We start from the raw sequence: 14582 nt of genomic DNA, 5'->3' as shown, positions 1-14582 counted from the left end.
ATTAAAGGCACATCTCTGAACTAAATCTGATTTCCTTGAGGAAGGAAGATACTGAACCTACTATAATAGAGAATATGCCTTTGAAGGACTGAGGAACAAGCCTGTCATTCCAGAAAAAATCAAATCACGCAGATAAATGTCTTACAGGCGAGAAAAAAGCAGAAATGACTAAGCTGAAAAAAATCTCCTCTAGCCTGTCTTACATCTTTTACAGGTAGTGCTGTTCCTGATAAGACATATGGCACAAAATATGGTTTCTTTCTATACTAAAGGTGTGTAAATTACAGAAGATAGCAGTTTTCTGAATAGAAAACTTAGATAACAGCAACAGGTAATGAGGTTTGGAATTCTGAGGAAGAAATATCGGCACCCCTACCTGGGTGCAGTAGATAATCTAAAATGGTACAAGTGCTGGCCTGTGTATGTAGCCTGTCTCTGTTATAATCAGAGGGGAAAGTATTATAATCTGGGAGAAGTAGCCCTTCAGAGTCTGAGGAGCATTTCATCAGACAATAACTGAACACTCACTGCATACAAAGGCAATAGATTAGATGCTTAGGAATCCATCCAAAAGAACCCCCTGCTACTCTGAAATTAAAAGCTGCATTCTCATTTTCTCAAGCTTATATATTTTATGTAATGAAACAAAATGTACATCGTATTTTTCTTGTAGTGGTGTAAGTCCGCAAGAAAAAGTGTGCAAAGAACCCTTCCCCTTTGGCCTTCTGCCTATAGAAATATCCACCTGATTCCCTGAAAATGTTAGCTTTCTTTAGCAAGTGAAATACACCCTATTATTCTCTCCTTGACCCTGTTTTACTGTTTTTCACAACACTTAAGACCACCTGACACTTTACATATTTATCATTTATCTTTCCCAATCAAAATATAAGCTCTCATAAGGGCAGAGATTTCAAGTATTTTGTTCACAGATACATTCTCAGTATCTGGAACTATATCTAGTATGTGGTAAGTTCTCAAAAAATTATAAAATTAATAAAAGTGTTTTAAAAGGCCCCCTTAATGCTGTGTTACAATTATTAAATTGTAAAATTTTGGCATATCTGTGTATATGTATGTGAATAAATTTACAGATTCTGTGTGATTACCAGCATAGGCCAAGTCAGGGGTCAGAAGATCAGAAGCTTGTGTGGGCAGACAGGAGTATGGTTGCAAAAACAAAGCAACATGTCTTATTAAATGGACTGAAGGACTCAAACACAGTCAGCAAACTTCTGTAAAAAGTAAACTAAATTTCTGTCCTTTCCATGTCTGAAATCTGACTAGTAAATGCAAATTTACTTCAGATTGGTTGGATTGACATTAGCTTTCTTCCTTGATAAAGCTTCTGAAACCTATTTAGTGAAGTTTTTTTTTCTTCTCCCTAAATTACTGCCTAAAGATACAAGCCCTCAGATCGAAACAGTCTTCCATTTCTATTTTGAGATTTGCTTGAGTCACAAGGTAATCTTGGAGAATCACTCTGCTCTGTCTCTCCATTTACTGAGGCTGCCTGGGAACTCAAACTGTCAGCCAAACAGGAAGAGGACCCTTCTGCCTAACTCCAAAAGGCCTAAGTCATATGAATGTGGTGAGGTTTAATGATGGCTATAAATCACTGCGATGGATTTCCCACAGGGTGGAGGAAAGAAAGCAAACATTTGACTTAACTTCCTCTATATGAATTCAGGGCTGGTAGAAAGACTAGACTATTAAATATAGCAAGCAAATGTCCCAATGTTTGCTAACATGTGTTTTCAACTAAAGAGACCCCTTCCGTATTCCTACTATATATGACACCTCCAAAACCCAAATATAAACAAAGTAAAGTGACTGATCTGATCCTGGCACAGGATCAGATTATTATACTTTTATTATTATACTTTTTTTTTTAAAGTCAGTGTTCATAAAAATGTATAAACCATAAAGGCCCCTTTTTTTCCAAAATGAATATAAAGTGTTCCTTCCACCTGGATACTCTTATTTGAGCCCACTATGAAGTCTTGAGTTCCTCCTGCTTCTGTAGTAGGTCCTAAATTGTTCTGCCTTTGTGACTTTAATTTCAAACCCTCCCCACAATAATGCCTCTTGACAGAGTTACTCTTTCTATACTCACACAAATGGAAACAGAAGAGATGAAAAGCCCCGGGGATGCAGTCAGTGTAGATCTCAAACTGATCCTCTGCTAAGCACAACCTGAACTCTGCCTCTTTCTTCTGTGGGCAGAGTTCCTCTCTTGGCTTAGTGATCTTGCTTGGCATACGAGGCTTAGGACCCAGGGGGCGCCTTTCAGCGGAAAAAACACCTCGCTGCAGCAAGCTAGCTGGGAAGCTCCCAATTCTAAAGAGACGCTGTTTACCAGAAGAGCATAACAAGGGCAGGTCTGACTGCAAGCCTGGGACTGGGAGGCAGAGCCGACGCCAAGGGGAACCCAGTTGGACACTGGTTGGTCAATCACCTGCAAGATGAAGGAGGTGAGGATGCTCTTGGCCTGGGTGCAAACATTCCTCATCAGCAACATGCTCCTAGCAGAAGCCTATGGATCTGGAGGTGAGATTACAATCTTTCCTTCCTGCAGCAACTTAAATGAAGTAGAACGGGTAAAGCTATTTCCCAAGCATAGCCAGACTTGACAGCAAAATGACAGGAAATGAAGCTTTGTTGCTGGTTTCTCTTGTTCCATGAAGGCTTTTTCTCTCTCCTTTTTTCTCCTTTCCCTGTCAGGGGCTTGCAGCTCCATATTTGTCATTAACGAAAGCAAGTAGCTACTTTCCTTTTCCTTGCCTGTGGCTCATGAGTGGACGGAATTTGGGGTTCATCTCCCCTACTCCCTAAGTCCTGTTCTTTTCAGGGGTTTTGCTTGGTGTGGTTGGCAGCACAGGCCCTCGTCCCCCAGGCTCTCCTGCTGAGGGGAGTGGGAATTTGGAATCCCATCCAAGCAGTGGATGAGGCAGGTTCCCTCCGGTTGAGGCTCTCTTTTGCCTGACTGAATCCAGGCTTTTGTAGAATTCTCTTGGGGAGGAGTGTTGCCAGTGCAAGTGTGGCCATATCCGTGAAAGGAATACCCCAGTTTATGCAACATGGAATTACAACACAGGGATGAATTTCAGGCCTGGCCGCCCACCGACCCAAAACTCCCAACATCTCCAAAAAGGGACCCGAACCCAAGTCTCCCCTGCACGCTCCTCCAAAGTGGCCATAAGTTCCAGAGTAACAACCCTGTGCACTTGTGCAGCGCCTGCCGGCTTACAAAAATAAAAGCTAACATTCTCTGAGCGCTGAGGGCCGGACACCAAAGGGGCTTTGGACGCGCTGTTCCTTCTCTGCGCTTTCTCTTCCTTCTCTTTCCGGCCTCACAACCACCCTTCAAGGCAGCTCGGGTTTTCCACATGAGGTCAGGGAGGCCCAGCCGGGCCCAGGGTCGCCCAGGCGGGGCAGGTCCGACTCCTCTGCCGGCCGCTCAGGGTCTGGGGGTTGCGGGGGCTCCTCTTCCTCACAGGTTGCTTCTGGGACAACGGCCACCTGTACCGGGCGGACCAGCCCTCCCCAGCACCGGGCCTGCGCTGCCTCAACTGGCTGGAGGCGCAGAGCCGCCTGGCGTCTGCCTCCGCGGCGGGTGAGTGTCGGCCCCGGGCGGCGCGCGGCGGGCGGCGGCCGCGGCCTGGGCCCTGGCCCCGTCCCATGGCGCCTTCTCTCCCCTCCCAGACGCCGGCAACCACAGCTTCTGCCGGAACCCGGACCGGGACCCACGCGGGCCCTGGTGCTACGTCAGCGGCGAGGCCGGCGCTCCCGAGAAGCGGCCTTGCGAGGACCTGCGCTGCTCAGGTACGGGCCGGGACTCCGAGGAGCCCGGAACCCCCCAGACCCCCACACCCCGGGCGGCCTGGGAGCGGCCGCTCCACCCGCCGCGCACGTGCGTCCGCGCGTCGCCGGCCGGCCCCGCCCCGCCCCCGCGCCGTCCGATTGGCCAGGGCTGTCTCCAGGCCGCGGGGCGCGAAGCCCATTGGCCGCCGCCGCTTCTCCGAGTGAGCTCATCCTCCGCGAGCGCCTTGTAAACAACCGTGGGAGGCGAGGCCCTGCCCCTTGGCCGCGCGCTCCCGGCCTGGTGCGCAGCCGCCGGCGGCTCACGGGACCTGACTCCCGGCCCCACGCCCTTAGCGACTCCCTCGCCGCCGAGCGGCCGTCTGTGGAGCGGCTCTGCCCTGTTAGGCACTCTGCATACGGCGCCCCTGGACAGAGACCGAGTCGGGGTCTGAGCCGCAGAGAAGTTCAGCGACATTTTGAAAGCGATGGCAGGGTCCAGACTTAAATCTAGGTTTCTTAGACTCCAGAGCCATGGCTAGTTGCTCTCGAGGCAGCGAGGCCGTTCTCTAAAATTAGATTAAATCGAATGTGTAGCGCATGTAACATAGGGACTGGCAAATAGTGTGGATTCAGGAATTGTTTCCAAGCGCGGAGGGGGACCCCTTGGAGAAGAGGGCAACTGAGCGGACCTTGGGAGATGGCAAGGGTTTGAGCAGATGACGTGGGAGGCAGGAGGGGCTCGTTCTCCTGTCCTTCCTCCACCTTTGCCGTGTTCCAACTGTGGCGTGGCCCCCTCAGACCTGGCCTTGTCCCTGGGGTGTGTGGGGATTGTAAGGTGAACCCATTCCCCCTTCTCTCCTCCCCCAACACTCCAGGCCAGTTCCAGCTGCGGAACTCACTCAGGCTACTCTAATGAGACATATTTTACACTTCACCTCCAGAGACCACTTCCCTATCCCCTCCAGCCTCCACAGCAGACACTGAGGAGGCGTCTGAAGTGCCAAGTGGAGATGAGGTGCAGCTGTTCCCTCCTGCCAATGCCCTGCCCGCCCGGAGTGAGGCAGCAGCCGTGCAGCCAGTGATTGGGATCAGCCAACGGGTTCGGGTCAACTCCAAAGAGAAAAAAGACCTGGGAACCCTGGGTATGATTGCCCCACCCCATCCTTGTGCGAACCATCAATAAATATTTTCCCATTGTCTGGGGTGAGGCTAATGGGATCTTGTGTCCTGTCCTTGGTAGGCTATGTGCTGGGCATTACCATGATGGTGATCATCATTGCCATCGGAGCTGGCATCGTCTTGGGCTATACCTATAAGAGGTAAGTAGCTTCTCTTCTGGGCTAAAAGGAGGGGAGGAAGGTACATAAAGTTGAATCAGACTTCTTTGTGGCATACATACCCAAAAAAGGAAGTCAAGTATTGAAAGAGGAAAACTAGCTTAAGATGTACAGACTTGGTTCTAGTCTTTATCAGGTGACCTTGGACAAACTCTTTCCTTTGGTGCCTTTACTCCTCACCCAAAAGCCTTGTGAGGTAGGAGTTCTTGTTTCCCACTTTACAGATGAGGAAACTTTCATCAGAGAGGTGAAGTGACTTGCCCAAGGTCACAGTACCTGGGAGTGCCTAGGTTCAAAGCCAGCTCTTTTGATATCTTTTTTTTTTTAAGATTTTATTTATTTATTCATGAGAGACATACAGAGTCAGAGACCTAGGCAGAGGGAGAAGCAGGCTCCATGCAGGGAGCCTGCTTGGGACTCGATCCTGGGACTCTGGAATCACGCACTGGGCTGAAGGCAGACGCTCAACCGCTGAGCTACACAGGAGTCCCTGTTTTGATATCAAATTCTCTGCTGTCTAATACAACATGCCTGGTATGGAAGTGAGTGGCACTGTAGGAATCAGGCTGGACACTCATTGCAGGGTTCCAGAAATTGAATTCTTTCTGTGAGTTATAAAATTCTACTAGAAGGGTGCCTGGATGGTTCAGCCGGTTAAGCGTCCAACTTGATTTCAGCTCAGGTCATGATCTCAGGGTTGTGAGATTGAGCCCCACATCAAGATCTGTGCTGGGCATGGGGCCTGCTTAAGATTCTCTCCCTCTCTCTCCACCCCTCCCTTCCCCCTGTAAAAAAATACATAATAAAATCCTACTAGAAAAGGTTCCTAGCCACTCCTTTTGCAGTTGGGGCTTGAATTCCCTGGGCTATAAGCAGTGGGATCTCCTTTAGAATAGGAGGGAAAAATGAGTTGGAGGACATAGAACCTGTTTGCTACTCATCACCACTATGAGGAAGCCAAAGAGGCTCCTGGGAAACTCAGAGATTTGACCTGTGGCTGGGACAATAGGAGGAGGAGTGCTCACTTTGAGAGGCCCCCTGAAGTATCATGTGGAAAAGGCTCTCAAAGTCCATGATGGGTACCTGATAATAAGCCCCAAATTGCATTCATTTTTACAGCATTGGCTGGTTCTGGAAAAATTATTTTCCATTCCGGCCAGTATCAGGGAACTTGACTTCTAGCCCTGAGTACTTGTGATATTTCTCTTCTATGATCTGAGAAGGCTTTCTGAAAGGGATGCGATATGGTGGCCTGCATTTCCCAGTGGTAAGGGCTGTGTCTGAGCTCACAGCCCTGGTGGGTCACCCAGCATTAAATAAACCTAGGGTATCCTTAGAGACAATGTAGTCAGCCTCATTTTACAGATGAAAAGTGTTGGCTAAGAATAACAACAATAACTGCAAAAGTGAACATTTACCATATGCCAGACCCTGCTTCCAGCAATTTACATGCTTTAATTCAGTTCTCACAATCACCCTTATAAGGTAAAGGCTGTTATTAGCTCTAGTTTATTTACTTATAAAGATTTTATTTATTTTATTTTATTTATTTATTTTATTTTATTATTATTTTATTTTATTTTATTTACTTATAAAGATTTTACTTACTTATTTGAGAGATAGAGAACATCCCCTCCCTGCCCCCTGTGAGGGGGAATGCGGCAGAGGGAGACCAAGAGGGAGAAGCACTTCCTGCCGAGCAGGGAGCCCAATGTTGTGGGGCCCAATCCCGGATCCTGAGATCACTACCCGAGCTAGACTGAGCCACCCAGGCCCCCTATCCTTAGTTTATACAATAGGAAACTGAGAAAAGAGAGGATATATACTTTGCTTGAGGTCATACACCTAGCATTTGGTAGAGCCACGTCTTACTCTTGCCATGAACTAGCTATCTGTGTGATTTTGGGCAAGTTGTTCCTATTTCCTACTGCAGAGCTTAGCTCAGTGTGTAGCACACAGTAAGTGGTCAGTAAATGACAGCTGTTTTTTCTTTTCTGTAAAATGTGAGTCCTGTACTAGCACTCTCTGAGCCCTTGTTCCTTCTCTGTTTTTCTATGATTCAGGAAGCAGAGGTTCAGAGAGAGCCAAGTATTGACCTAAGAGGGTCTGCTGACTTCCATTCCGTGAGGCTATTGCCCCAGTGGGATGGTTAACATGGCAGGTCCAGGGACACTTGCTTGTTCATTTCAGTGAATTAGAGGAAATGATATGGTAACCCTGGCCTACAATCCACAATCAGACCCAAAACTCTTGGCTGAGTTGAGACCTTGAAATATTTCCTCCTTACTCAGCCACTGGATAGCAGTTGACTCCTCTCCGATCTTGTGACAATTTCCACACCTTCAGGTGCTTGAACTGACTAAACATTCTTAATTCTGAGCTTAGTTCTTGTGCCCAATAAGGAATCCAGGCCTTTTTTCTTCTAAATTTGCTTCTCTGGGCTGTCGTAGGACTGCCCTGAGGCCTTGAATTTACTGTCCTGTAAGCTTAGGGCAAGGCACCAAGTCACCAGACTCCCCGTCACTAACCACCGGACCACCCCTTTCCTCAGCAAAAGTGCTCTGAGAACAGACTATAACAGGAAACCGCATGTGGGCTAGAGGCAAGCTCTCAATTCTCATCTCTCTCTGTCAGAGAACAGAGTGTCCTGGAAAGAGCTGTTGAATGTAGGTTCTGCTATTCCTCTGCACTTTGTTTTCTTGATTGTTGAATGGGGATATGTCCTCTCCCCCACTCCGTACATCCATACTCACCCACCCAAGATTATCATAAGTATTAGATGTAAGCAGTAGAACACCAATTAGGTTAGATAATCATAGTAGCAGTGAAAATTAATTGCATGCTTTTTAAATAAATACAGCCCTACTGAATGCTCTTCCCTGATGATTTGGCCCAAGCCTCATGACCACACTTGACAAGATTCATTTTTTACACCATTTTACAGTGAGATGCTGAGATCTAAAAGAGTTAAGTGCCGTGTCCAAGCTACACAGCCAGTAAGATGTGTCTAAGGATTACCAATATCTCCCAAAAGCCCAGCGAGGCTCAGCAGCTCATGAAAATTTGCTTGAATTGCAAAGGACGGTAGGAAAAATGGAAACTTTCAAAATAAAACAGCTGAGTCTAGAAATCAAAAGAACCAGGAATGTAGTTCTCCAACTGCTGCCCGTTCTAGGTGTGACACCAGACAAGTATTTTACCTTCCCTCGTTTCCTCATCTGTAAAAAGGGTAAAGTCAGATTAGAAGTAATGATCCTCTTAGTTCTAGTATTTCCTTAAAAAAAAAAAAAAGGGCAGTATTAACTGCTGGTGGCAGTAGACGGTACTGGGTTCAGATCCCAGCTCTGCTATTTGTTTAAATAAATGGTTTAACCTGTCTGCATCTGCCTTCCTATCTCTAAAACAGAGATCCTAATAGATACCATGTAGGTTTGTTGTGAGAATGAAATTAGCGTAGTTGGGTATAGGGTTTGTGTTCATAGCCTTAGTTGCCTTGGGGACCTTTTCGTGAGCAGGAGTATGGCACAGCACTACTTCCAACTGGGAAAATAGTGAAAGAATAATTGGAAGAAACCTGTGTTGCCTGAAGGAAGTCTGGAGTGTTTTCAGCACCTCAAAGAGGATGTCAGAGGCAGGCAGCAGCCATTCACACCTGCTGTCTCTGGCCAGCCCAGATCCCCATCATGGCTCTGGAGCAGTCATGGATAGAATTACTGCAACACTTGAACTCTGCAAAGGACCATGAGGCTAATGGGATTGGGCTTTTCCCTGCCTGGAAAGGGCAAGCAGGAACCAAGCTTCCTCTCAGGGGAGTAAGGGCCGCAGGTGGGTGTGGGTGAGGGCTCAGCTTGTCGGGTCTTTGTCATGGTTGTCTAGGCTACGAGGTTCAGCCAGCCAGTCTGAAGCTCCCTGTCTCTGCCCAAAGTGCAGTGCCTGTGCTATTCAGAGGGAGCGTTTATTTTCTGATAAAAAGGCAAGGGAAAAACTGTAAGTCAACACTACTCTACCCCCGTAGGAGAGGAGCTGAGTCAGTGAATAAGCCTTTTGTTCTTTTTTGGCTGCCAGACAACAGCCTGGCCACCCCTTACCCCCAAAGGCAGTAAGAAGGGGCTGAGCTGCTTGATGGTCAATGCAGCAGGCCTGGTGGCCTCTCTCAGATCTTAAAAGGAATTGGGGACAGCCTCTGCATCTCCAGCACTCCTAGGCACCATTAACAGGAGGCCCGTGGGGTTGGGTGTGTTTTGAAGCTTCTAAATGGATGAGACCATAATCCAGATGAATCTCAGCACCTCTTTCCTTTACCCTTGGCTATTCTTCCAGTCCTATTCTTTTTTTTTTTTTCTTTAAAGACTTTATTTATGAGAGAGAGAGAGAGGCGGAGACACAGGTAGAGGGAGAAACCGGCTCCATGCAGGGAGCTCGATGCAGGACTCGATCCCAGGACCCCAGGATCACACCCTGGGCTGAAGGCAGGCCCTAAACCGCTGAGCCACCCAGGGATCCCTCTTCCAGTCCTATTCTGCTCCATTAATATGAATTGATTTCTTTCCCCTAAAGACTTCTGATGCAGCCTGACAATTATCAATAGCTGGCCACAGCCAGATGCTTGGTAAAGAAGGTAGCTGATGAAAGCAGGACAACTCCCAATGCCTCAGTTTCTTCATCTATAAGATGTGGATTATACTATCTTACAAAATTGGTGGTGAAGTGGCACATATATAAAGTGTGTTATATCCAGTAGGTGCATAGGTAGCTCTTTTCATCCTAGATAATGGGAAGGTCATTTCCTGGCACCTTAGTGGGTACTCAGGATGTAAGAGTTCTCACTTTCCCTCCTCAGCCCCTTAGATTTTGAAATTCAGGCCTTGGCAAAGGACACTTGCATATTCCACCTCTTTCATTAACTGCCTTTTGGCCTTCTGCTGCCTTGGGGCTCCCTTAGTAAAATTAAATCCAGATTGTCAAAGTTTTTCCCTACATGGGCAACCTTGAAGGATCTGGCTTTTTGTTTTATTATGGAAGGAAGTGTTTCCTTATGTGGTGGCAGCTGAAACTGATGAGCAGTGCCCACGGGCAAAATAAATCTTAGGCTGAGTGGGGATACACTTGGTCCAGACAACCATCTTCCCATGTCCCTCCATTTCCTCTTGGGATGCTCTGGGAGTTCTTCTGCTGTAGGAGGTGGTGGTGTCCAGTACAGGGGCTAATGATAAGGATGGGGCGAGTGCCTCAGGCTTGCACATGCAAAAACTCAGTCACCCAGGGTGACTCAAGGAGATGAGCTCACAACTTTGCCTTTTGTGACCTTACAATGAAAAACAGGGAATCAGTACATCTCATGTGAGGAATTTTACAGTATGTCAGGGGCCCTGGAGGTTATCAAGCCCAAGTCCTTGTTTTACAAATGATAAAATTAAGGTCCAGAGAGGAGTTGCTGGAGGTCACATAAACAATAATTGCCTTGGTTGGTCAGTAGGAGTTTCCTTGGGAAACCAGATTAAGATAACATTGCTTGGTGAGTCAAGTCATATTCAGGGCAAAATCATAATAACCTCCTCTATGAGTTTTACAGCAGTTCCACTGTTTTCAACATGCATTCACATTCATTATCCTATTTTGAGGCAGATATTATCCCCATTTCACAGATGAGGAAACCAAGGCTCAGCAAGGCTAAATGTTTTGCGAGGTGTCACACAGCCAAGGCTAAGCTGGTACTAAAATGCAAGAGAACTGGTTGATTTAAAGGCAGTTCTGAGGCACCTCTGCAGACTTCAGCCCCTCCAGGCCCTGCTTTTTTCTCAATATCCTTCAGTCTCTAGAAACTTGTCATTGTACCTCATATGATGGATGTGTAATCTACCTGATCTCAGCTATCTCCTTGCTGTCTGAAGTAGGCCTGTGTTATTTCACCAAGTTATTAATCATATGCCTGTTTCAAGGCCTCTTTGGCACAGGCTCCTTCTAGGAGGATTTCCTCTGACAATTGAGCCCATGTGTTTAGTTGTGATTTCAGAGTAAGCTGATCTGGGTCCTCCTGGGTGTTGGTTCTGGTGTGCAGTGTGCTAGGCATTCACCAAACCCTTTGGCCTGCAATGGGCATGGTCCAGGCCAGTGGGAAGGACCCTACATGTGCACCAGAAGACTAGGTTTGAGTCCCTATGCCACCATTTCATTGGGGTGACCCTGGTCAGGTCAACTTCTCTGATTATTATCTGGAGTCCAACAAACTTGGATTTGAACCCATTATGTTAATGGAGAGTTCCTTCACCTCACTGGGCTATTTCTTCATCTGTAAAATGAATGATAAGACCTAATTCCTAGGATTCAGCCAAGAATGAGGTAAGATAATGTACACAAAGTCCTTAGCATGGAGTGAATACTCCATTTGAGTAAAATGGGGCAACACCATGGCCTGCTTGAGTCACTGAGCACCATGAGAATTCAAAGGTGTGAACATGGTCACTGAGCACCATGAGAATTCAAAGGTGTGTGTGAACATGGAGGGATCTGATGGTCACTGTCTCATTGTTTCCCATTGACCTGAGCAGCCCCCAGCCCCTTTTGCCCCCCTGCATGGGCTGGGGACAATCCTTGTTTCCAGCCAGGGCTCATACCTTCCAAGGACTGTATTATAAGACAACTGCCTTAGGTCAGCTTTCTGCACGACTTTATGGGATAGGACTGAGATGGTTCTCTGGGTCTCCTGAAGCCCTTGGCTGAAAGAACAAACCATATCTTGCTTTAAGAGTCTCTCCTCTACGCTATCTTCATTGAGCCTGTCTGCAGCCGTGTTGAGGTTCATGCTACTACACCAATTTTACAGATGAGGAAGCAGAGACTAGAAGTACAGGAGCTTCTTGTTAAGATAACCTGGCAGAATGGAAATCTTGTGTATCAGCCACCGATTCACTGTGACCATGGTTAGCCCTTACCCCTGCCTGGGTACAGCAAAGCTATTTATTTATTTTATTTTATTTTATTTTATTTTATTTATTTTATTTATTTTATTTTATTTTATTTTATTATATTTTATTTATTTTATTTTATTTTATTTATTTTATTTTATTTTATATTTTATTTTATTTTATTATTTTATTTTATTTATTTTATTTCATTTTATTTTATTTATTTTATTTTATTTTATTAAGATTTTATTTATTTATGAGAGACACAGAGAGAGGCAGGCTCCCTGCAGGGAGCCCAACATGGGAGTCTCCAGGATCACGCCCTGGGCTGAAGGCCAGCGCCAAACCACTGAGCCACCCAGGGATCCCCCAGCAAAGCTATTTAATGAGCAAAGCCACGCGGGTGGCATTCACAGCCTGAATGCTTCCTTCTTTTCCTGCCAGGGGGAAGGACCTGAAAGAGCAGCATGACCAGCAAGTGTGTGAGAGGGAGATGCAACGAATTACCCTACCCTTGTCTGCTTTCACCAACCCCACCTGTGAGATCATGGATGAGAAGACTATTGTGGTCCACACCAACCAGACTCCAGTGGACCTTCAGGAGGGCAGCGCTCCCCTCATGGGCCAGGCAGGCACGCCTGGGGCCTGAGCTGCCACTAATGGGCAGTAGCCCATGCAGACACTGGTGCAGGACAGCCTACCCTCCTACAGCTGGGAGGATCTATAGTTTTTGTTGTGGTTAAAACCCTCCCTTGACTTTTTATTTTTTTATTTTTTTTAATTTTTTTTTGGTGAATTCTAAAACAGAAGCAGAGGTTGTGCTAAGGGTAAGGCTGGGTAGGATCCTACCAGTGCTCCTCCTCCATCCTTGGAGCAGGATTTTGCCTGTGGATGGAGTTAGCGGTGGCCTCCACAGCAGTGCTGCTGACCAGGGCTTCCAAACATTGCTTATGCCCCAGAACTGAATCAGGGACAGACAGGGAGCTCCCCAAGGCTCCTCTATGCTTTATTATCTAAGATGGCCTCAGTCTCCACCCTCCTGTCTGTTCTCTGTGGGCTTGAGTGGCGCATACTGTTATCCATAGTTCAGGTCAAGTAGGTCAAGAGTCAGGATTTAAAAATTATATTTAGTTTTTAAAATAGTTGGGATGGAACTCCCTACTGACCTCTGAGAACCAGAAACGAGTTTGTACAGAAGTCAAAACTGTGGGTTGAAAATGGGATCTAGGCTGGGGGCTCCTGGGGGTGCTCCAGCTTTGCTGGCAGTGATGTGCCTTGATAACCATGGGCTGGGCCTGGGCCCAGGCCCAGGGACTCTTCCTGTTTCAAAAGGAAAGGAAGAATTGCACTGAACATTCCACTTGGGAAGAGGGTAGAGAAGGATCCACGGCTGCTTTAGGCCACAGGACCTGAGGGGACCTGGGGTACCCTAGACAGTTTCTGTTCAGGGTGGACAATGACCTCTTTTCATTTTGCAGGGGTAAGACAAGAGCCAATTAACCTATGGGGATTACACTGTGGGTCCTTGTGAGCTGCTTCTGAGAGGGTAACCCAGAAACTAAGCTCAGAGGCAAGGTAGTAAAGTACGTCAGGACTTGCCCCGGCAGTGGCTTGAGTTTGCAGGTGGCTCTGTAGCCTCCAGGCTAGTGCATTCCTGGGGATAGTAGGGCTAGGGTCACAACCCCTAACTTGTAAAACAATCAGAACCATTGGGAGGGACCTTAGGGTTCCTCAAGCCTTTTGGACACAGGACCCTCTGGGAGCCCATAGGGGTAAAGTGATGCCTAAGGTCATAGAGCAAGCTACTGGCATGGCCAAGAGGAGAATAACATTTCTCCACAGCACTGTGCTGCACTGAGCCAGTGGGTCAGCAGGGCCTCCAAGCCCTGATGTCACACTTGGAGGCCTTAGTAGTGCTCCCTATCCAGAGCTTCCTTCCCAAAGCCTTTCCACTGCCCCACATGGGGGGGAGGGGTCAGTAGGGCCCATTCTCTTCAGCAGACTATTCCTGGGAGTGGTTTGCTGAGGGGACCTAGGGTTCAAGGGTCCCTTGGTGTTAGTTGATACCGAAGAAAAGAACAGTACATTACTGGTTTCTACTTTTCTATAAAAGCATTTCTCTGTGTACATGTTTTATATACCTCATTCTGATACCTGCATATAAAGTGCAGGAAATTGCTCTGCATTTGACTTGTATAAATTTAAAAAAAACACAAAAAAACAAAAAATTGTATTGTCAAGTTTTTACGGGGTGCCAGGACACTCCTCCCATAAGTTGGTTAGCTTTGGTTACCTTGTCCACACCTGTGTTTTCATTAACCCTGGCCCTGTAACTGATGCGGGTAACTGCTGTGTTCTGGCATCACTAGGAATCATTCAGGTGGAAGTTGTAGGAAAGATGGGTATGCTGGCTTCCCCGTAGGTGATTCAGTCACTGCAAATCTTCTCCCCCCTCAGCATTCTTCTGGAGGTGGAAGTAGTTAAAATGAACATCCAGGGAGCCCTTTGCAGGGGCTGGAGATAGAAGTGATGGGTG

The 14582-nt window shown here is 47.0% G+C and overlaps 1 protein-coding gene and 1 long non-coding RNA gene across 13 annotated transcripts in view; one reads left to right on the top strand and one right to left on the bottom strand.

Annotated features, from left to right (window-relative positions):
• LOC112676834 (uncharacterized) overlaps positions 1-2598 on the bottom strand; it is a 33698-nt gene extending 31100 nt beyond the window's left edge. For 6 of the 10 annotated variants that reach the window (XR_007406228.1, XR_007406229.1, XR_007406227.1 and 3 more), the window contains exon 1: positions 2117-2256. This is a non-coding gene — a long non-coding RNA (uncharacterized LOC112676834). Of the gene's footprint in view, positions 1-2116; positions 2257-2458 lie in introns of those variants that run through there. The other 4 variants (XR_003146736.3, XR_007406231.1, XR_007406232.1 and 1 more) reach the window with 3 other exon arrangements.
• Positions 2416-14158, top strand: PIK3IP1 (phosphoinositide-3-kinase interacting protein 1). 3 transcript variants are annotated; one of them, XM_025474603.3, is made up of 6 exons: positions 2416-2550; positions 3500-3616; positions 3706-3825; positions 4779-4946; positions 5045-5123; positions 12491-14158. In XM_025474603.3, exons 1-6 carry the CDS (start codon positions 2466-2468, stop codon positions 12693-12695), a joined length of 774 nt encoding a protein of 257 aa, XP_025330388.1. In that variant the 5' UTR covers positions 2416-2465; the 3' UTR covers positions 12696-14158. The 3 variants fall into 3 exon arrangements, with proteins under 3 accessions (XP_025330388.1, XP_025330387.1, XP_025330386.1); XM_025474602.3 differs by having other exon boundaries at positions 4770-4946; XM_025474601.3 differs by having other exon boundaries at positions 4746-4946.
• Positions 14159-14582: the final 424 nt, after the last annotated feature.

This window comes from Canis lupus, chromosome 26, assembly GCF_003254725.2.
Source record: "Canis lupus dingo isolate Sandy chromosome 26, ASM325472v2, whole genome shotgun sequence".
Taxonomy (NCBI): Eukaryota; Metazoa; Chordata; class Mammalia; order Carnivora; family Canidae; genus Canis; species Canis lupus.
This window is presented reverse-complemented; position numbering and strand designations above follow the sequence as displayed.